At 44.6% G+C, this 22,545-nt stretch overlaps 1 protein-coding gene across 2 annotated transcripts in view; it reads right to left on the reverse strand.

The window, feature by feature from the left end:
• SRGAP3 (SLIT-ROBO Rho GTPase activating protein 3) overlaps positions 1-22,545 on the reverse strand; it is a 95,811-nt gene that overhangs the window by 34,242 nt on the left and 39,024 nt on the right. Inside the window, exons 9-12 of one of the 2 annotated variants that reach the window (XM_011961282.1) lie at positions 12,822-12,852; positions 11,659-11,719; positions 10,784-10,861; positions 746-880 (exon numbers count right to left, since the gene is read on the reverse strand). In XM_011961282.1, coding sequence (XP_011816672.1) covers positions 746-880; positions 10,784-10,861; positions 11,659-11,719; positions 12,822-12,852 — 305 coding nt within the window. Of the gene's footprint in view, positions 1-745; positions 881-10,783; positions 10,862-11,658; positions 11,720-12,821; positions 12,853-17,392; positions 17,496-22,545 lie in introns of both variants that reach the window. The other variant, XM_011961281.1, reaches the window with a different exon arrangement.

Below are 22,545 nucleotides of genomic sequence, written 5' to 3' on the forward strand. Positions count from 1 at the left end.
TGAATCAAATTTAAAAGTTTATTCTCAATGACTAAAATTCTAATATTCTAAAGTTGAAAGCTTATTTTTTAAAAAAATTTCCAAAAGGTTTCTTTGGATTTGGGTATTTCAGAGTCAAGGTACCATGACATCAGCCCCCTAGACTGGGTTCCTCCTGATTTTATCCACAGAAACATAACAGTTTCTCTCAACTAACTAGCAATGTCAGAGAAAATCCCCAGTCAACTTACTTTCACCATTTCCCTTGCTGGTCATGCTGCTGACCTGACCTCTAGACCTTCCACGGCTCCCCATCACCCAAAGCTCTGGAATGTTTGCAAGGCATTCAAGGTCTTCCCCCTCTTGCTCCATTTTCCCCTTCCAACCTCTTGCGCCAGGCGCAGGCTGGGACACCCTCCTGCTGGTCCCACTGGGTCTATGTCCCTAGCCCTTCTCAGGATCCCCTGTGCCCATTCCTCCTGGAACACTCTGCTCCCAGCACTCTCTCTCTTGGCTCTGATCTGCGAAACCAAGTCTTCCTCTGGTTCTCCCCTGAGCTCCTTCTCTATCCAGGGGGTATGACATGCCCATTAGCCCTTTCATTATAAACCCTCTTCTTATTTCTGCTTTCAGTTCTAAGAGGATGCAGGTCACACTTCTTCTTTCATAACATCCCTCCTCTATGCCTAGCACAGCAATGAGCCTGTAGCTCTACTCCAACAATGATTTGGCAAAGAACTGATCATTTCACCTGGGAAATACTTACTAATAGTAGATATCAAATCTTGAAACCTTTCCTTAGGAAAGAGTGGGTTTTCCAGTCCTCGGAAATACAGTTTTAAAACACCAGCGACTGAATTGATATCTCGTTCATTTTGATCGTCCACAAGGGGGTCTTCACCTGAGTGGAAACAAGAGACGAGATGATGTTTCAGCTTGGGAAGGACTCAGAGAACGTGCAGATGGCAGAAGAGATGACCTGGCCCAGGCTGAACCACAGGAAAGGCAGATGGGAAAAGTCTCCCCCACATATGAGGCCCCCCACTTCAGCAAGTTTAAAGTTCTCCCTGCAACTTATTTGAAAATGTTTAAATCTATAGAAGAGTTGTAAAAATAAAATAATGAACACCCATCACCTTTTCTTACACTCGTCTTGCCATATTTGATTTCTTGTTCTTTCTGTATTTATATTTATTGTTGCTCCACTATTTGAGATTATTTTGTAGACATCAAAACACACCACTGCTAACTACTTCAACAAACTTCTCCTAAGAATAAGGATATTCTCCTACATAACCACGTTATTACACCTAAGAAAATTAACCATTCAAAAAGAACATCTCGTATACAGCCCACATTCAGACATCCCCAGTTGTGCCATGGTGTCTTTTACAGAATTTTTTTCAAAAGCCAAGATCTAATCAACATTCACACAATTCATTTGGTGGTTATTTTTCTTGAGTCCTTTAAATGTAGAATACGCCCTGATATTTTTGTTTGCTAGTTTGTTTTTTATAATATCGGCTCTTTCTGAAGAGCCCTGGCCAGTTGTCTTGTAGAATGCCTCACACTCTGGATTTGTCTGTTTTCTCATTATTAGATTCCAATTAAATATTTTTGGCAAGAACACTACATGGGTGATGTTATGGACACCTTAATGCATCCCATTAGAAGGCACATACGTCAGGCTGTCCTGCTGCTGGTGATGGCAACCTTGATCACTGGGTCAAGGTGTTGGCTTCCAGATCTCTACATTATGAAGGTATCGTCTCCCACTTTGTAATAAGTATGATCTGTGAAATGGTACTCAGAGTGTCATGATGATGCTTTGAGACGACCGTGTGCATGTAGTGCCCAATATGTTTCACCCAGTGGTTTTAGCATCCAGTGATGACTTTTGCCCAAATCAATTGTTCCACTGGGGATTGCAAAATGGTGATTTTCTAATTCTGTCATTTCTTCTCCATGTATCAGCAGGCATTCTTTTGTAAAGAAGAGCTGTCTTCATGTCCCCTACCCTCACCCCTTTATTAACATTTCTACGAACTTGTTTTTGTAACTTTTAACTGAATTGTGGTTATCCATTACCATCACTATTTTTTAGAATACTTAAATTGTCCCAAATTTGGCCATAGAGTACACTTTCTTGTGTCCTTTTAATATGACCTCCATTGAGCACTTCCTTGCTTTCTGGACCAAAAAAAAAAAAAAAAAAATCCCCAATTACTTTTTACTTTCCTTGATCCAGATGTTGAATCAAACATTTCTCCTGCAGGCTCTGTTTGCTTTTTGTAGCAAACAAATATGGTGTCTTATATCGAGATACCAAGATCTAGGTATTAGGTGTGCTCATTGCTACAGAAGAGTCATAAAGAGCTTCCAGATCCTTTCAGTGGATAGAATTAGAATTTTTTTTTCATGAGTTCACACTGATGTTTCTTATTCATAAAATAAGGTTTTCATTACCTTCACTTATTTTGTATTTGTACCTCTTTTTTCTTACCATAAAAATCTTGGTTCTGAATAATATTAGTAATAAATATATTCATCTGCCTTATCCTATAATACACAATCAACGGTGTAACAGTTTTAATAGCAATATTACTACTAACAATAAACCTGCTACACACAACTTGAGATTTCTTTCCAGGGCTTTTGTTTATGTTATTGGTTAGTATTTTTATCTTCAAAGTGTATTCCACTAAAGAGATATATGGTCAGAAGACAGAAAGTAGATCAGTGGTTGCCTAGGGCTGGTGGCCAGGGTATGGAGGATATTGGGAGGGACTTGCAAATGGGTACAAGGTTCCTTTTGGGGAGGATGAAAAAGTTCTGAAGTAACATTATAATGATGATTGCATAACTCTGTAAATATAACAGAAACCACTGAAATGTATTTTTTTATTTTATTGATATATAACATTTTAAATATTTCTGGGGTACATGCAACTGTTAGATGCATAATGTGTAATGATCAAGTCAGGGTATTTGAGGTATCCATCATCTTGAATATCTGTCATTTCTATATGTTGGTATCATTTCAAGTCCTCTCTTCTAGTTACTTTGAAATACACAAAATAGTGTTGCTAAGTATCATCACCCTATTCTACTATCAAACCTGAGAACTTATTTCTTCTATCTAATTGTATGTCTGTACCCACTAACCAACCTCTCTTCATTCTCCACTCCCACTCACCCACCCTTCCAGGTATCTGGCACCTATCATTCTATCCTCTGTGTCTATGAGATAAAGTGTTCTAGCTCCCACACAAGAGTGAGAACATGCAGTAATCTTCTTTCTGAGCCTGGCTTATTTCACTTGACATAATGTCCTCCAGTTCCATACATGTTGCTGCAAATGACATGATTTCATTCTTCTTTGTGGCTGGATGGTATTCCACTATATATTATACACCACATTTTCCTTTTCCATTTGTGTATTGGTGGACCCGTAGGTTGCTTCTGTATCTTTGCTGTTGTGAATAGTGCTGCAGTAAACATGGGAGTGCAGGTATCCTTTTGATACATTGATTTATTCTCCTTTAGATAAATACCCAGTAGTGGGATTGCTGAATGGTATGGTAGTTCTATTTTTAGTTTTTTGAGAAATTTCCATGCTGCTTTCCATAGTGGCTGTATTAATTTACATTCCCACCCACAGTATATAAGAGTTCCCTTTTGCCTGCATCCTTGTCAGCATCTGTTATTGTTTGCCTTTTTCATAACAGCCATTTTAATTGGGGTGAGATGATGTTTATGGTTTTGATTTGCATGAAATGTGTACTTTAAAAAATGGGTGAGCCTTATGGTATGTAATTCAATAAAGCTCTTAAAAATGTATGATCGGAGTACATGTTCAAAAGTTATTCTCTGTAGTTACCAATTTGATAGGTGGCATACTTGGTTTTCTATTTTAGGTATTAAATTTCTTTTAGAAATCCTTTTTTTAAATTTACAGTTTTGAATGCACAAAGCATTTATAGGGTCCAAAAGTCAAAAGTTGCACTCAGAGAAGCCCTATCCTTATCCTTCTGTCCTCCACACCTTATATTTAACCATTTTCATTAGTTTCTGGTTTGTCCTGCTGTGTAAGCAAATACATAGGCCTATTTTTAATATCCTCTTATTTCTTACATAGAAGAATGTAGTATACTTCTAAATAAACTTCTTTCTTCACCTAACAAGAAATCCTGGAAATCCCTCCACATTAGTTCGCGGAGATATTTATTCATTCATTCATTCATTCATTCATTCATTCATTCATTCATTCATTCATTCATTCATTCATTTATTTATTTATTTATTTATTTATTTATTTATTTATTTATTTATTTATGAATGACGCTCTGTTGCCCAGGCTGGAGTGCAGTGGCACGATCTCCACTCACTGCAAGCTCCACCTCCCGGGTTTACGCCATTCTCCTGCCTCAGCCTCCCGTGTAGCTGGGACTACAGGTGCCCGCCACCGCGCCCGGCTAATTTTTGTATTTTTAGTAGAGACAGGGTTTCACCGTGTTAGTCAGGATGGTCTCGATCTCCTGACCTCGTGATCCGCCCGTCTCGGCTTCCCAAAGTGCTGGGATTACAGGCGTGAGCCACCGCGCCCGGCCTATTTATTTTTTTTAAAGGCTGCAAAGTACTCTTACTTCATGGATAGACCATAATTTATGCAATCAATCTCTTACGGGTCAACATTTCACTTCTTTCCACTATTTGGTTATTATAAATATTGCCACAGTGAATATTCTTGTGTTTTTGTATGCATGGAGGCAGATCTCTGGGATCAGTTCCCAGAAGTGGAATGGCTGCGTCATAGGGTAGACATATACACAGTTTTATCAGACAGGGTCAAATTCTTCAATGGGGCTACGCCATTTTATATTCCTACCAACAACACCATCTCAAGAATGTTGTTTTCCACAACCCTGCCCCTGGCATATTGTCAGTGTTTGGAATTTTTGCCAATTGGACAAGGGCAAATGGTATTTCAGGGAGCACTTTTCAATTTAATCAGAGCTGCTAGGCAGGTTCACCACTGTGAATTTCCATAGGGGTGGTGAAAGGCAGCAGGGAGCCTTCTGCTGCTTTCCTGAGATGTTCAGAGACATCCGCACAATGGATGCTCCTCCTCCTGAACAGCTAAGAGCACTTCCAGGGCTGGCAAGCAATGAAAAGCAGAACTGGAAACTCGTCCTTGGATCTCTTTACTCTGCTTCCGTGGGAAGTGAATACATGTCACTGCCAGAGCCTCCCTAGCCCCAACATGCTTCAGTATGAATTAGAGAATGGTCCCCCTGCCTTCCTGCACCAGGGCTTGCAGTGTACAGAGCATGAGCCAGAGTTCAGTTCTCATCTGTTCTCTTGGCTGGGCAGCCTTGTGCAGTGTCCAGGGTGAACAACCATGCATGGTGGCCCAGATACTGGTGTTGGATAGGTCAGTCTCTCAAATGTTCCCACTGGAGGAGGTGAGAATGCTGCCTCCATAAGACTTCCTTGTAGGGAAGGAAGAGAGAAAATAAACACACCAAAAAATTGCCTGTATTCACACAGCACTTCTCAAGTGAGAAGAACATTTGTACATACGAACTCTCCTAACCCTTACAACAGCATTGCATGTCACTAAGGGAGACATGGTTCCAATACCACCGTTCTCTCCTCTGGGAGAGCTGAGGCCCTGGCAGATGAAGCAATGTGCCCACAATCACAAAGTCAACAACAGATACTGGCAGCTCCAAGGTCTCATAATCCCTGATATACTTTCTTCAACCTGTGATTTTTGGATCTATCTGTATGTATGCCTGCTTATGTAGGTAGGTATATATTTACCTACTTTCCTTCCTTTCATCCTTTACAGTAAAATCTCAACCTTTTTTTTCTCAGTAAAGAAGTTCCTATGAAACCCCAACTTACAGAACAAAGCTGTCTTAGTTGAACTGGGGTGGGGGATGTCCAAGTCTCACCTCCTTAGCCTCCCTCTCTATCCCTGTGGCAGCCTAAGGAATTCAAAAACCGTACCATATTAAACTGTTTCCCTATTAGCTCCACACATCATTTCTGTGGTCTCATAATTCAAAAACACATGGATATTTTCCTCAATATTGCCTAGTACTACTAGCTCCTGTTGTTAAGCATGATTGGCATATTGACTTTGCATATGCATACATACACATACATACGCCATTAGTTCTTGTCATTCCTCCTGCAAGGCCCTCAGTCCATAAATTGAGCTGCCCAAACATTCTTTGCAACTAGCCCAGGACTTTGGCTCTCTACAAGCTAGTCAGTTTTGGCTCTGAGAATGGAATTCCAGAGCTGGAGATGAGCTGGATGGTTCCTGTGAATGACGGCTTTCTCCAAGAGGAGAATTAGAGCTAACATTCCAGGCAAATCTGAAGGAAAGACATGTTCACACTTGGCTAGCTAATGTCCTGGGGAGGTGGCATTGTTACTGAATTGCTCTGCCTGGAGCTTACTTTTATTCAGATCACCTGGGCGTTGCCAAAGGCTTTAAGACAGGGCTGCGCCCAGGGCAGAGACTGAGCACACAGTGTGTGCTTAAAGGCTCTGTCAGACCTGCTGCTGGAAGCCTGGAGTCAGTCTCTCTCACGAGGGCAGTTTTCTCTGGCCACAGGTCCTCAAGGCCCTCGACATGACAACCCCGCCCAGCATCTCCTGGTTCCATCCCTCTTCTCGAGGCAGGACCCAGATCTCAGAAGGGGCAGATCCAGAGTCAAGAGTGTGCCAGAGCCTATACGGCATGGCTTTAGTCCCACATCCAAACCCTGCGTAGATCTGCACAGAGGAGAGAGCCACTGCCTCCTTGGCAAGGCACCCCTCCACATAAGGAGAGACCTCAGCACTCCCATCTGTGCATACAAAGAGGGCACCCAGAGAGGTTTGTGGGGGACCCTCTGGGAGACAAGAGCAAACCACAGCTCACTCCACAGCTCAGCAGCTAATTCTTGCCTTTTCATGATGTGTGTTTTTTTTTCTCTCCTTCATTTTGCCAGAAGATTTATAGGGAGAGCTCAAAACTTGAGCAGGGAATTTAAGATTTACTGACGACAACAACAAAAAGAATTTCAACTAAAACTCTGGTTGACTCATATGAGAAGGAAAAAAAAAAGTAGATTTAGGAATAATAAGCCAGGAATGGATTTCCAACATGTTATCACTTTTCAGGAGCTTAAGGAAAAGAAAACCATTCTCCTTTCAACAGCCTTAAGCAAGAAACTTTGGGAAGACCTCTGCCCCGGGAAGGGAAAAACAGAGCCAAGGAAGAACAAGACCCATTTAACAACTGGTGAAGAATGGGCACCCTGCAGGGATTAGAGGATTTAAATTTTAAAAATAAAATGAAAAGGCTGGGGGCAGTGGCTCAGCAATTCTGGAGGTTGAGTTCAGTTCGGTGCATCGCTTTGAGCCCAGGCGTTCAATGGCGAAAGCCCATCTCTACAAAAAATACAAAAATGTGCCAGGCATGGTGGCACACACCTGTAATCCCAGCTACTTGGTGGGGTGGAAGGGTGCTGAGGTGGGAGGATCACCTGAACTGGGGGAGGCAGAGACCCTGTCTCAAAAAATAAATAAATTGGCCGGGCGCAATGGCTCATGCCTGTAATCTCAGCACTTTGGGAGGCTGAGACTGGTAGATCACGAGGTCAGGAGATGGAGACCATCCTGGCCAACATGGTGAAACCGTGTCTCTACTAAAAATATAAAAAATTAGCCAGGCGAGGGGGCACACGCCTGTAGTCCCAGCTACTCAGGAGGCTGAGGCAAGAGAATCACTTGAACCTGGGAAGCGGAGGTTGCAGTGAGCCGAGCCTGGTGACAGAGGGAGACTCCATCTCAAATAAATAAATAAAATACAGGAAGAAAGGAAAAACATGGCATACTGGTTTGGAGAGGAAATTTAGTCACGAGTTAAACCATGTGGGATGTGAAGAGTGGGCGAGAAGAGAAACATTGAGCTGGGCCCAGGTTTGGGCCACCCTGTCGCCAGGGAAACATGGAGATAAGCAGGCTGAGGGCCAGGAAGAGGGAAGACCCTAGTCTGGGGAGGGGTGGGAGGAGGCGGCCCTGAGCGTCAGCCAGGTGAGGAGCCAAACCCAGGGCATATGCTTGGTGAATGTCAAGGAACAGAAAAGAATAAGTGAGAAATCTGGCACTGGCCAGCCCAGAAAATCCAGGAAAGGATTTTTATAAAAAAGACATACTAGAACGATTCTTTTAGAAGAAAGCATGCTTCATTGTCGACTCAGGTGGACCAGAAGGACCAGGCTGGCGAGAGAATGAGATTCGTTTTGGAACGATGGGGAGAGGGAGTAAGGCCAACTGCATTCGTGAGGGAAAGAAAAAGGAGAAAATATTTTTTGCAGCTGAGATTTAGTTTAGGTGTTCTCTGCCCAGCTGGGCTCTGCCCGAGGCAATCCAAGGCTTGTTAGGAGCAGAGAATTCTTTTAAATTGCACATCAACCCTGCAAAGCACCAAAGCAAGTGACAGGAGGTGCTGACCTTAGAAAATCACATTCAAGAAGGAAAAAAGCAGTGCTACTGGGATAGGGAAAGGGTAGGGTTGCCTGTGGCAACAAGGTTATCTACAGAATATGGAGAGGCAGGGAAATGCCAGGCAAAGTGGTTGCCAGGCTGGAGGCACCATGCAGTGAGTTTGCCCATGAGATTCAAGGCAGGGTGACAAGGCATTCTGTATAATGGGATGAGCCCAGGAGGAGGGAACCAGCAAAGATTCCAGACTATGGTTCTGTTCATTATAAATGAACACAGGGCCAGCAGGAGTGTAAGAAGTTGGGGAAAACTAAGAAGCAACATTATGGATTGGACTGTCCAGTGCTGCCAAGAGAGGCTCAGAGCAATGACAAATGATACTTGCAACATGGACGCGGATGGGAGAGGCCTCTTGCTTCCTGGCTTTTGCACATGCTGTTCCCTTGGTTTGGAATGCCCTTTCTTTGCCCCTGCTTCCCCTGGCTCTTACTCTTCAAGCCTCAGTTTAGGCATTTTTCCCAAGGAAGCCTTCCCTGGCTTCGCTATTCCTCTCCACTCCATCCAGGCTGGGCTAGGGGCTCCTACGCTCCCCAGTGCCTACTCCATCATTGCACTGATTATACTGGCTGTTGACTAAACTGGCTCCCCTACTAGTAGTGACTGTGTTTTGTTCATATTGCATTTCCAGGTCCTAGTCCATTACCTTATATGGTATAGGGCTCAGTGCATGCTTGTTGAGTGAATGAATACATGGCTGAGTAGGAGCTTGGAGCAAGGGGGTCCTGGGGCTCCCTGGTTCTAAGCACCCAAGATTCTCGAGTAAGCTCCAGAAATGAAGCTCCCCTAGACCCTAGAAGGCCACTGAGCATGACATGCAGACAAATCTCATTGTCTCCAGATGGTTCCAAGCCAGAGTGCCTACATCCACAGAGGGTCTGTGCCTGGGGGCCATAGCAGTACTGCTTGGGGCTGCAGAATGCTTCCTCCATGGCAGGATGGAATGGAGATGACTGGGAGGCAGATAATTTGCCCAACAGGCAGCTCCTTTGGGGTGGGAGGGGAGCTAGGTAATAAGTAGGAAGAATTCTATGGGTGGAAGCACACAGAGAGGCCTGCTCAGAGCACAGCCAACAGGGGTAAACCATACCTTTCGGGATGTGATGTACTGCTAGTAAAGGGGTATGGGATTGGGGTCCTCAGTGCCAGAACCACTCAGAGAAGGCAGTAAATCAGAGTTGAGAAGGGGTGGACTGTGGAGACATGACCTTTTCAAATACTGGAAAACTGCAGGCAGATATATTACGTGGGATACCGATATTCCAACTCTTCTTTCCTCCCCTGGGATGAGGTTATGGACTTGCTAATGCTAGGTTTTGTTCTAGAATCAGGGAGCAGGATTGAAAATATTTCCTCAAATGAAAATGCATGGATTTTCCATTTCAGTGTAGCAGTGAGATAAGCACTAAATATTCAAAGGCAGAGGTGTAAGAAGAATTGAGCATTTCCTGACCCAGTGAGTCCTTACTTGGCTTGGACACTGTCACTGGCCATCTGTTCCTATCAGGGATTCTGAAGACCAGAGAGGCTACACCAAATATATCACATGTGTCCTGGTCTAGTGGTCCACCTCACTTCTAATAAGTTTCATATCCTTGCTCAAATCAAAATGGGAACTAGGTCATCTCTCCAGGGGTGGAAGGCGTATATAATCTCTTCCTCCCAATGTGTGGCTTGCCAAAAACACTGCATAAAAAATTAAAAATTAGGATATTCTAAAAGTCACTCAGTGTTTTCTATGTTCTTCCAATTCTAAAATGTAGCATCCTTTACAGATTCACGTAAATATTCCAGAGCTCTTTACAAGGCACCCCTTCCCAGCAACCACTGTGCAGCCCACTGAAGAGTCACCCATAAGCAGTAATAGTAGTAATAGCAGTAGTAGCAGTAATTGTAGTACTGGTAGCGGTGCTGGTGCTGGTGCTGGTGGTAGGTGAATGTTAAACAGTTAGCTCTTTGGCAGGAAACAATTAGAACTTAGTGTTTGCCAATTTCTGTGGTGTAAACATTCCAGCCATGCTTGTTCCAAAGGAACAAGCTTGTCCTTTGGTATGCTTGTCCATACCAGGACAAAGTCACCGAATGTGAAGTTGGAAAGAGATATGCACAATCAGCTCCTGCAAACCACTGCAGGCCAGCTTCTGCACACCACTGGCTCTGAGACACATGTGAACATCACCCTGGCTTCCCCTGGCCACAAGCTTAACACACAAGCTTAAGATGGTCACTCTGCACCCACCTCTCTCAAAGGAATTTTTGATGTCATTGACTTCCACCTGAGATCCTGGCACTCTGAAGATCCCCTGCTGCTGGAGTCCTAAAAAAGAAACATACAGAAAAAGAAGTAGTAAATCCATGAGACCTTGAGTTCATTAGATCACTGGGAATACCAGTGACTCTGCCCATTGCTTGTCCCTTTCTTCCCCCGATTCTTTATAACAGAGTCATTCCCTATGAATGTCTCCAAAAATGGCTTTCACGGTGAAGTACAGCTGGCCACAATCCTTGGACACATCTGCTTCATAATCTGTGATCTTCTGTTTGAGCTTAAAGGAAAAGGCCACAAGAAGTTCTGTATCAATACCTTTCCTTCCCTGTACACAGACATGTTCTGCCTTCAAGAAGAGCTAGACTCTAGAGTACATTCTGGCCGGGACTTGGGAGAGGTTAAATTAACAAATCCCAGACACCATTATTAGGTTGGCGCAAAAGTAATTGCAGTTTTGCCCATTCAAAAGTAATGGCAAAAGCCACAATTACGTTGGCATCAACCTAATACCTTCATGGAGCTTATAATCTAGTAGTATTAGCTGATTTATTGGCAAACTCCATTCAGTGCTCAAAGCACAGAGCTGTAGGTTTGAGTTCTCTTGTCCATGCCCTTTCTACTCTCCGGTTTTCCTAGTTCTTGGATCCTCTCACCATGATCTCCATCCCCCAACACACTCAAAAGCAGCACTCAGAGGAGCAGCTGCTGTGTGCAGTACTTTCCCCCTCAAAAGCAGAGCTGTGATGGGAAGTCTTCCAGGACAAATTAGAATCTCATTTCCTATCAGAACAGCCTAGCACCTGTTCTGCATATTGCTGAAAACACTGGCCCAAGATCCAGCTTACCATATAAATTGATGTAACGGATGCAGCTCTCAACTACAAGTGGTATAGCTTGTCCTGAATCCTTGAGAAAAGAAAAATCGTGAGTTTTATGGGACCTGACAACCATCACAGGAAAAAGACACTGCAAACACAGATTACAGACTCAAGCCAGAATATTAGTACCATCAGATTAGTAGGAAAACAAGCAAGGAACTGCTAATCCTAAAGTCTCCACAGACAGTCACAATAGAGAGTCTTCAGCTGTGTGCACAAAAAGGCATAGCTATGATCATTTTAAAGAAATGCTCTGTCTTCTTATCCAACTGGAAAGGAACCTGGGCTCAGGAGGCCTGGCAGGCCCACTTGGGCAATGGAGAGGGAATCAATCACCTCATTGAGGCTGCTGGAGTCTGGCCTTGAAGAGTTCTCTGCCTCCCCCTCCACTTTGTCCCAACTCAACACTATTTTCTCAGTGCTCAAGAATCAAGTCCTCATCCTATTTACCTGATGTCAGAATTAAGGGCACACCACGGGAGAAGCAAGGCTGGCCCCCAGTGGAAATTTTGAGCTCTAAGAAGGGAAGACCAGTTCTACTCATGAAATCACAACTAAACACCCAGATGCATACTGCATTTAACAATAAACATGTCACAGGGAAAAGTTCTAGAGGCAGCTGATGTCAGCCATTGGCGATCTAGGGGCCAACCTTACTCTAAAAGGCTGAAAAAGATGCAATTCTCAACACAGGCACCTGGGATGTGAATGTATTTTCAATGACATCTTCCTAGACTGGTCTACAGCCACAAACGATTATGGCGAGGGGAGACATTTTCTTTTGGATTCCATTATTGGTTGGCCTCTCTGTTATTCCAGGCCACTTAAAGAGCATCAAATTCTTTTAAACTTTCTTTAAAAGGGGCCAAATCAAAGGCCTAGCCTTCTCACAAGGTAAGTAAACAATGAGGCACATGTAATATGCTCTTGTGAAGACAGTATGGATTTGGATACGTTCTTGGCTCCTCCACACCCCACCTGTGAATTCTTTCCTTGATTGACTGTGCCCAGGGACAGGACAAGAATATGGACCCATCAGCAACAGGCAAGGTGGGCTCTGTTCTGGAAGTCAGCACTAAAGACAGTTTCCATCGCGGTGAATGGGGCTAACGGGCCTTTCTAGTAAATACCTGGTTCCTGGTTCGAGCATTTCTTCTTCCTCTGATAACAAAAAATAAACAGGCAGCAGAGCAGGAGAAAAAGAAAAGATTATGCAGGAATAAGATCAGTTAGAGTAAGCAGATCCTTCAGAGTTCGTGAACGCCGAAATGCAATGGCAGCCAGCCAAGGTCCTGGGGAGCCTGTCAAATAGCCGGCCTGTGGGGAGGGTCACCCCTGAGCCTGGGAGCCTCATGGGACTTCTGGAAGCCGCCCAGCCAGCCTTCCCATGTGGCTGCCTTAGCTGCCCTCCCAGACACCAGTTGACATGGGGGCCTCTTTCAGTCCTTGTGAAACAGCAGCAACTGTGTGGACTGGACCCATTCCCGTCCCTGTACCTAGCTTCTCTTCAACAAAAGGGACTGTTTATGCACCCATGGACAAAAGCCTACCTATGACCCCATAAGGTATGTCTAGCTGCCCACAAAAAGGAGAGAAATACACCTTTATGTCTACTGGAACAATGTCCTGGAATTCAGCTCAAGAACCCTCACTGTTGGTAAAAAGTTCAGTTCTAACAAGATCATGTCTACAAGGTACCCTTTGGATAGAGGCCCATAGGATTCCACCTGATAGAATCCTAGAGATAAAGGCCCAACAGCTTCCCATGTTTCCCTGCCATACACCCTCAGTTGCTTTTCTTGGGTATCCACTTGACTTTGCTCTCCTTCCTCCCCTCTTGACCCTTACACTGGCACTAAGGAATACAAAAGCTGAGAAAGGCTTGGAGGAGGAAGGGAAGTTGAGTCAGAATGCCTTCATGAGCTTGGGGGAGAATGGGAGCCTTTACTTTCACTAAAAGCCACTGATAATGCCCATTTTCAGGGGAGTGCCGTCAGCTCTTTCCACTGTGCAGCAGGTCTGTCTCTGGGGTGAGCACTTGTCCCATCCAGGCTCCTGGAGGATGTGTGCTTTCTAGTTAGTGTCATCTGTCCAGTTCTCAGTATCTCAACAACTGGAACTGTCTGCTACTTGACATGCTGACTAAATCTACCAGAATCCCAGAACTGAGTGAACAGCCTGGTCAAACAGGCTCTATGAGCAATATGCTAAAATTAATGCTAATAATCATAGGTAATACATAGTGCTTACTATGTGCCATCCAGTGCTCTAGAAACATAACATATATTGGCTCATTTAATCCTCCTCACAAAGGATCATAAAGTAGGTAATTATCATGCTTATTTTACAGAAACAAGATAAGGATTCTCCCCTTGTCCCAGAGGTGAACCTCCTGGGCTTCAAAACTGGCTCTTACAAAAATGAGTTCTCCTTTTGTCTGAGAGGAGGAGGAAAAAACATCAAGGATTTTGAAAGGCTTTTGTTTATTCAGGTAGGGTCCGAGAAATGTAGAAATCAAACTGCAGCAACATTTACTTATGATTATTAACCCCAGGGATGCTTCCTTGTCCCTCTAAGCCATTATAATTGTGAAGTCCCAGTGATGTTATTTTATTAAAAACCTTTTCACAGGTGTGGTTTTTCAAAGCTGGGGACTCTTAGTTCAATGTTCTTTCAGATGGCATGTGAATTATAACAGAAAATTAAAATCCATTCTCAATAGTTGAAGGATTGAATACATTATACTGCCTTTTCATTCTCTGAAAGTTAATAACCTTTCACAGCAGAACTGTGCTGTAAAACATCGACCACCTAGCTCGTAGTAGGTGCACAGTATGAGTTTGTGGAACTGCGCTGATGGTATGTGATGAGTACAGTGCGACTATAAAGCAATGCAATAGTAAGGCCAGGCGCAGTGGCGCATGCCTATAATCCCAGAACTTTGGGAGGCCAAGCCAGAAGGATCCCTTGGGCCCAGGAGTTCAAGACAAGCCTGGGCAACATAGTAAGATCCTGTCACTACAAAAAAAAAAAAAAAATGTTTTAATTAGCCAAGCATGGTGGTGCATGCATGTAGCCGCAGCTACTCGGGAGGCTGAGGTGGGAGGATCACTTGAGCCCAAGAAGTCAAGGCTGCAGTGAGCCATGATTGTGCCACTGTACTCCAGCCTGGGCGACACAACGAGACTGCCTCAATAAATAAATGAATGAATGAATGAATGAATGAATGAATGAATGAATGAATGAATGAATGAATGAAATAGTATTTAGCAAACACACCTTTTTTCCCAGTCAAATGAGTATTATTCCTCCAACTTTTCTGCTTAGGAGGTGATGCACTTATTCCAACAGTGCTGCCACTGCTCAAGTGCTCTGGGCTGTCGCTGCTGGGGTGTTCTTTTCAGAGCCAGTGGAACAGCCCCACTGTAGCATATTCCTCTTGCCATTTTGCACCTCCAATGGCATTGCAAAGCTCAGCTTCAAACGGAGCTTTCTATTCCAAAGACAAGGTGTCCATTTGAATACATAGTCTTGGCCCCACTGGTAAAGGCCATGCTCCAGGCTCTAAAGAAGATTGACCAAAGCAGCTGCAGCAATGCCGACACATTCAGATAAGAAGGTGGCTTCCCAAGATGACTACCTCAAAGGGGCAAACGCTCATGTGGTTGACTAGGTTATGATGTGTTGGTCAGAAGGAATAAAATCAGATTACTTTATAGTCACATCTTACATATAGGACCTCTCTATTACAAAAATACTTAACAGAACAACTGCTTGTCAAATACTGTCAGATAAGATACTTCCAAGTATCCTGACTGATCACCCATTTCCAAAGACCTAAGCAAACTGAGGATGTCCCTGTCTCTGAGCCTTCATTTCTTCTGTTCTTCCTTTCAATAATTCCTTTTGTCCTTTTATTCTCCTCTGCATTCCCACCTTTCCTTCAAAGCCCCTCCAGAAGCCTACTGTGCTTGAGCTCATAGCTCTTTTTGCTCTGAATTCTTTTTTTGTTGTTGTTTATTTTCGAGACAGGGTCTTGCTCTGTCACTGAGGCTGGAGTGTAGTGGCACAACTGTAGCTCACTGCAGCCTTGACCTCCCAGGCTCAAGCCGTCCTACCTCAGCCTCCCAAAGTTCTAGGATTACAAGTGTGAGCCACTGCACCTATCCTAAACTTGTTTATGTGGGGATAACTCACAAGTTGCTTATCCTAGATCACCTTCCACTTTCTGCCTTTTGTGTTTAAAATTTCCCAAGCTCCACTACTGGCTCCTTGAGGGAAGGGAGAGTAACTAGTGCCCTCTCGGCCATGGACCATGGCTCTTTTATGGGCAAGGGTGAAAGAAGAAAGTCTTGGGGGAGAGAGGAGGAAGGATGGAGACAGAAGATTCCTTTGGCACAGCCCCACCCTCCCATGACCCAGTAAACCACTCCCTCTGGGTCACCTCCTGATCTTCCTTCCTGATACACCCATGGGCCCCTCCTTTTGGGAATCCTCTACGCTTTGGTCTTCTTAGGCATCCTACAGCAGCCCTTGACATTCCTCACCCCTGGGCAGTCCCAACTTGGGCCCTGGTCTCCCACTTTCCCTTTTCCCTACTCTCCCTTCCCCAGAACTCAGCCCACAGGGAGAGACAGTCCTGAGACCCAGGCTGGTCCTGCTTACCCCCTCCCCTGCCTAAGGCCAAACCCATATCCAGTCTCTTGCTGTCCTGCAAGTCTTGTGCTGGACCCTGTCTGAGGATCATGAGTAGAGAGCCGGAGCACGGGCAGCCTCCATAAATCCCAAATCATTGGCAAAGGCCAAGGGCCTTTGCTTTTTCTCCTGATTGATATCTATCATCTTCTCTGCAGACAGTGTCTTCATTAGAAGGTAGTGGGCTCTCAAATCAGTTGCAGGGACTTCCCCGCTTCCTCTAAGTAATGTTAAGAGTGCTTCTCCCCTTCCTCAAGTATCTCCCCAGCTGCTGCTCTTCGCTTCTCCATCATCTTAATTTCCCTTGAGTCATTATATCTGATATGACTTAATCTCATATCCTTTACACCAAAGAGAAAAGAAAAGAGAAACTCTCCTAGCTGAACTACTTAGTTTAAGATACAAAGGGTTAACCTAGAATTCAAAAGGGGCAACCTCAACTTTTCTCCCTTCTCCCAAACCACCTAATGGGAAGCAAATCAGGTGGGAGGATTTTCTCTCATAAAAATCGTATGTGTTTCCTTTGCTGGTATATATGCAACTAAAAAAAATTCACGTGTATAAAAACACACTGATACCCACAGGGATTTCCTCTGTGTTGCTTTCAATCCAGCTTCTCCTGGGAGACGTGGGTGTGAAGTGAGGAAATGGGGTTTCTCTGACTGTCCCTCAGGTGTTAGGACTGCAGTTGCTGAAGCAATGAAGCGTGGCTGGCTGGGCCCGCTGTGCTGGTATTTCACCCCTCTTGGACTTCCCTGGGTTCTATCATGATCTGATCCCTACCCCACAGGGCTGAGAATTGCGCAGGGCACTTAGGAGCAACCAGTTAGAGGCTACAGCAGCTCCCGTGAAAAGTCCTTGCTGAAGCTAAGAGTAGGCTGCAGCGAGGAACTAGCTCCACAGGGCCTGGCCAAAGACAGGGCTGTCTGCTGGCAGGGAGGCGGGAGGACAGAGGCTGCCATTACATTGGGTGCATTCGCGGACTCTATGGCTCCCCAGCAAGTACCTTAATGAATGCTTCCATACTGCCGTTAAAGAGTTTATGGCTATACACTGAGAGAGGCCTAGGTCTCCTCATTTTCTGTGGTTTAGGGGGAAGACAGGGGGGCCTAGGGGAAAACGGAACAAAAGAAATCAAGAAAGCAACCAACATAAACATACAACTGGGAAAGATGCTCTTACAACCCACGACTAAAGGGGAACACAAAATGTAAATGGAAGCCCCTGACCCCCCGCCAAGACATTGGTTTCCAATGTTCCATCTGAAGGCCTTTGGATGTTTTAGGAGATCTTAATTTACCCACGATGCCAAGCAGGAGCAACTCTTACATGACGCAAATGCATTCTAAATCTTAGGGGGAAAATAGGACATGTGCAAGAAACCATTGAAACTCCAATCAGAGGCTGCCATCCTGCAAAGCTGACCAGATGGAGGGGGAATCAGGGGAGAGAGATGTAATCTGTAGCCTGAGAAAGCAAGAGACTTTCAAAAATGATTGTGAGGGTTAATTTTCATTATTTTGGCTTAAATTTATCACCAAGTCTCAACTCCCAATGTACCAGGGCACTGATCTTCCTAATGCCTCTTGGCATTTCAAATGCACTTGACTAATCTTTATTTCATTGATCTAAGAGCTGGGCAATTACTATTCTCATTTCAGAGATGAAGAAACTGATACCATGAGGGAGGCTGCAACTTCTTTGGGGTCCCTGGGTGACCCCAGGATGATGGTAATATCCTGTTCTTTAGTCAAGTACACTTTCTTTTTTTTCTTTTCCTTTGAGACGGAGTCTTGCCTTGTCACCCAGGCTGGGGTGCAATGGCATGATCTCAGCTCACTGCAACCTCTGCCTCCCAGGTTCAAGCGATTCTCCTGCCTCAGTCTCCCAAGTAGCTGGGATTACAGGCATGCACCACCACGCCCAGCTAATTTTTTGTATCTTTAGTAGAGACAGGGTTTCACCATGTTGGCCAGGCTGGTCTTGAACTCCTGACCTCATGATCTGCCCGCCTTGGCCTCCCAAAGTGCTAGGATTACAGGCGTGAGCCTCTGTACCCAGCCTCAAGAACATTTTCAATTAAACCACTTTCAAATCCATTATTATACTTAATGCCACCTCAACCCTGTATATGTGGCCCCATTTTACGGAGGCAGAAACTGAAGCCTCCTGTGAAGGAGAACTGACAGAGCTGGACCCCAAACCCAGGACTCTTTGGCTCCAAGTTCAGGGTTTTTCCTACCAGACCACCATCATGGAGCCTTAGGGCACTTTTTTATTTCCAACCAAGGACTCATCTACCCCAGTCACCTTTGCTATGGGATCAGGTTGAAAGTGTCTTGCTTTACTTTAGGATTTCCATTCCTAAAGTATGCTCCACTCTTGGCCACAGGGAGGGGTAACCATACCACAGTTCACCAGTGAAACGGCCACAAACACTGGACCTGTTTCCAGAATTGCTCACCATGCATATACCTGTGTTGGCTTATTTGCTCATTTCACCACACAAGTTGGCCTGACTCAATGGTGCCAGCCTTCTGGGGCAAAGGGCTTTTTAAGGTTAGGAAGAGGGCGCCTAACCAAGAGAGGCAGTTCATTTTCAAATGGCTTGGTTCAAAATTTGGGTAGCAACAAGTGGGGACTCAGCCAGGCACAGATAATGTCCACACAGGACAAGCAAAGACCTGGTCCCCCAAGTCTTCATTGATTTCTGTGAGTGGGCAAGAAATCCTCTGGACTATGCAGCCAATCAGGATAAATGAGATTCATGCTGCCTCTGCTGACTGGGCTTGTTGTACCTGTCTCCTTCAGTAGGCCAGCCATCCCCAGGGACCTCTAACCAACTTCTCCTAGGTGTTTGAGTATTGAGCAAATGCTGCTAGCTCCAGTACATGCATAGGCAAAAACCAGGTGAATCCAAATATCATGCCATCCAAACAACGGAAACAAAATAACAGCACAGATCAAAATTTTGAAAAGAAACAACAGGCAAGATTATTTCCAGCCCATCTTGGATCTATGTCAATTTGGTTAGCTAAGTCCATGTCATTTCTTTTTCAAAAATTACTTATTTTTTTGAGGATGTATGTATGCGGGGGTGGGATTTCTTACAAGATCTGCTCTTAAATTTTCAAATACCAAAGGCAAAAGAGAGTGTCAAAAATGCGACACAAGGCCAAAGGTTTTAAGTTTGGGGATTAGAAATAACTTGATGATAGCAACATTGTCACCCTGTTTTCATAGTGTTTGGTTTGTTTTTGAACATTCCCAGATCATTTCCTTATCACATTGCATGATAACCTCACAACAACCCTGTGAGGTTGGGAAAACATATTCAATTCACTTTACATACAAAGTCAATGAGCCCACAAAAGATGAAGAAAATTGCCTAAGATCACACAAACAAAATGTGATTGAGGCTGGTGGTAAAATTCAGCTCTTCCTACTCTCAAGGCTCTAGTGTGAGTATGAAAGTGATTTTATCATAGAACATATCATAGAACATCCAGAAGTAACATTAAATTATCTGTTAAATTCTCATGGCCAGGAAGAGCAGAGACTCTTAAAGCAGTGTTGGACACTCAATATCAAAAAACCTATGGTGCCCAACTGCAAGGTTTCCTTAAAAGAAAGTCCTAAGTGTTTTTTGTTTTTTCTTAAATTTTACAAAGTGGAATAAAGGGAAAATAAGATACGTTTTTCCATTTTTCCTGCCCAATCCAGAAAGCAAAGGACTGCGTGAATCACATGGGGATTTCTTTCTTTGTGTGGTGTTCTGTGCACTGTCTGGAATCTCTGACAAGGAAACGTAGCTATCCCAACTTTGCACAATATCAAATCTATATTGACTTACTGAAGTGCTGGGTGGGGCACAAAGTGGGGAGCAGGGGGGCAGCCCGGCCAAGGAAAGTGGGGCAGCCTAAGCCTTCCATCTCTTCTGCTGCTCAGATGCAGGGCAAAAAGGAAAGAAAGAAAGAAAGAGAGGCAGGGAAAACAGGAACAGAGAAAGCCACAGAGAGGAAGAAAGAGAAACCAGAGACCAATGTCCCCTTTCTGCCTTTTAATCAAGATGAAAATTAACACACGTTGGCAACACAGGAAATTGCCTCAAAATTATCCTGCAACTAAAGGGATGTGATGAAAAATTCCCCTAGATAACCTAATAGACTTGGAGGTCAACATCCCAAATGGTGGCAATGCTGTAGTGCAATGCCAGTCGGGCCCTTGGAGGCTATGCATGGGCTGTGTACTGTGTTGCATCTGCTTGAACAAGATCTCGAGTGATTTCATCTCTAATCCAGACCAGGAGGGTATGTCAACGTGGGTAAGGGGAGCCAGACATCATTTGAATCACAATAATCAAATCTTATATTTGCATCTTGCTTCGACATTTACAATACACTTTTAAATTTAAGTGCATTATCACATCTGGCCATCCTGAATTACAGGGTTTTTACGAATTTGGTCTATTCTAAGATAAGGTTCTGAAGTGTGAGAAAAATATAACATACTCTAGCCCATATGCAAAACCAGTTCCTCTATACAAGGTCAACAGCAACTTGGCTGAGGAGATCCTGCTCAAATAACCATCCAAAAATGATATCCACCTCATGTGGGAGTTCATGGAAGATACAGAGAGAGTCACAGGACAGAGACGTTGTTAGCAACAATTTCCACAAGTTAGATAATGATTTTGGAGGTAAGGGAAGACTTTTAGTTTACTAACAAAGACTTTAGTTCACTTTGACCTTGACCAGGAACCAGAGTACACAGGGCTATGTCTGCAGCTGAATGCAGGGTGTCTAAGTGGGAGGTCTGATCAACTCAGCTTGGATTTCCCAGGCCCTAGGTCAAGGAGGGTGTGGAAGACTTCAGAGGGCTCTATTTAAAACACAAAACGAAAAAAAACAAACCCTCAACTTTCCGCTGAGGGACGACCCTGAGACCTGGCCAAGGGTTTGATTACAGATCTCCTCTCCCACACTCTGCTGGAACAAACTTCTCTGCATGAGTTCTAGGAATTAGGAGGAAGTGAGGGACAGCTCAATTCATCCCCCATCTGTTTCACTATTTGCAGAATTTGGTGTAAAATTCAGCTTCTGTTGTTTTGAGACTATGACAACATTCTCTTGCCAGGAAAAAAAAAAAATATTATTATAGGTTTGTAAAAGATTCTTCGAAAGTGACCCTGCACATCTGCCGCCCCATGTGCTGGAAGGGCCTCGCCTGGTGTGAATCGTCCTGATGCTTCCAAATTGCCGGAGCCCAGAGGAACAGCTGTACGCGCTGAACTTCTGTCGAGCCCTCGGTCTCCCTATCCTGAGCCCAGGAAACTGAAAATCCTAGAGTTTTCCAAGACTTTGCCCCACTCCCTTCCCAAGGCGCAGGAGAGAGTTGGGAGTTCATCTTTGCTCTTGCCAAACATGATGGTTTCTCGGGATTTGGGGCCACTGGGAAGCATTTGTGGGAAAGAAAAGAATGCCCTCAGGTCCTCGGGCCCAGAAAGTGAGGCAAAAAGTAGCGCTCTACTGCCAGGTGATGGAAAAGTGCTGGCCTCTGGGCCACTGGCTGAATTCCAGGTAGGCAGTGGAATATCTCTTACTGGGAACGCAGAAATGAAATAGGCTCTAAGCAAACAACCTGGCCAGTGACAGAGCCACTTATGAATCTAAGCTTTCTGAAAGGGAAGTCAAGTCAGCCCCTCAGCTATCAGCTGCTGAGTGGAAAGTGTTCACTGGCTCTGGTCTGCTCAGGGAAAAGCGCAAAAGGGAATGTTGAACGAGCTGAAGAGAAAGCAGAAGTTGCTCGTGTGTTACTTTCCGTCAGCCCATCCAAGTGCCCGTGAGGTCCAAGCCAGGGTGTGGACAGCGGGAGAGTCTGTGCACATCTATGCGCATGCGCGTGCCCAGCTGCACGCAATCTGAGCCTGACCCAAAGCCTTAGTACATGGGGACCCCAGGCTGGTCCTCGCAGTAAGGCTGGGCAGTTTGCTCAGCATGGTATAGCAGGTGGGAAGAGAGGTCAACAGCCACCCCACAGCCTCTGGCTCCTACAGGCTGCCCTCAGCCACTCTGAGTAGACAATACTGTCTCACCCGATGGCCAGTGCAAAGGGAGGGTGCCCTGCTGCCACACAGCAGCCCCCAAAGCGCCCCTTCCA

The sequence above is a fragment of the Colobus angolensis genome, unplaced genomic scaffold (assembly GCF_000951035.1).
Source record: "Colobus angolensis palliatus isolate OR3802 unplaced genomic scaffold, Cang.pa_1.0 Scaffold544, whole genome shotgun sequence".
Lineage (NCBI taxonomy): Eukaryota > Metazoa > Chordata > Mammalia > Primates > Cercopithecidae > Colobus > Colobus angolensis.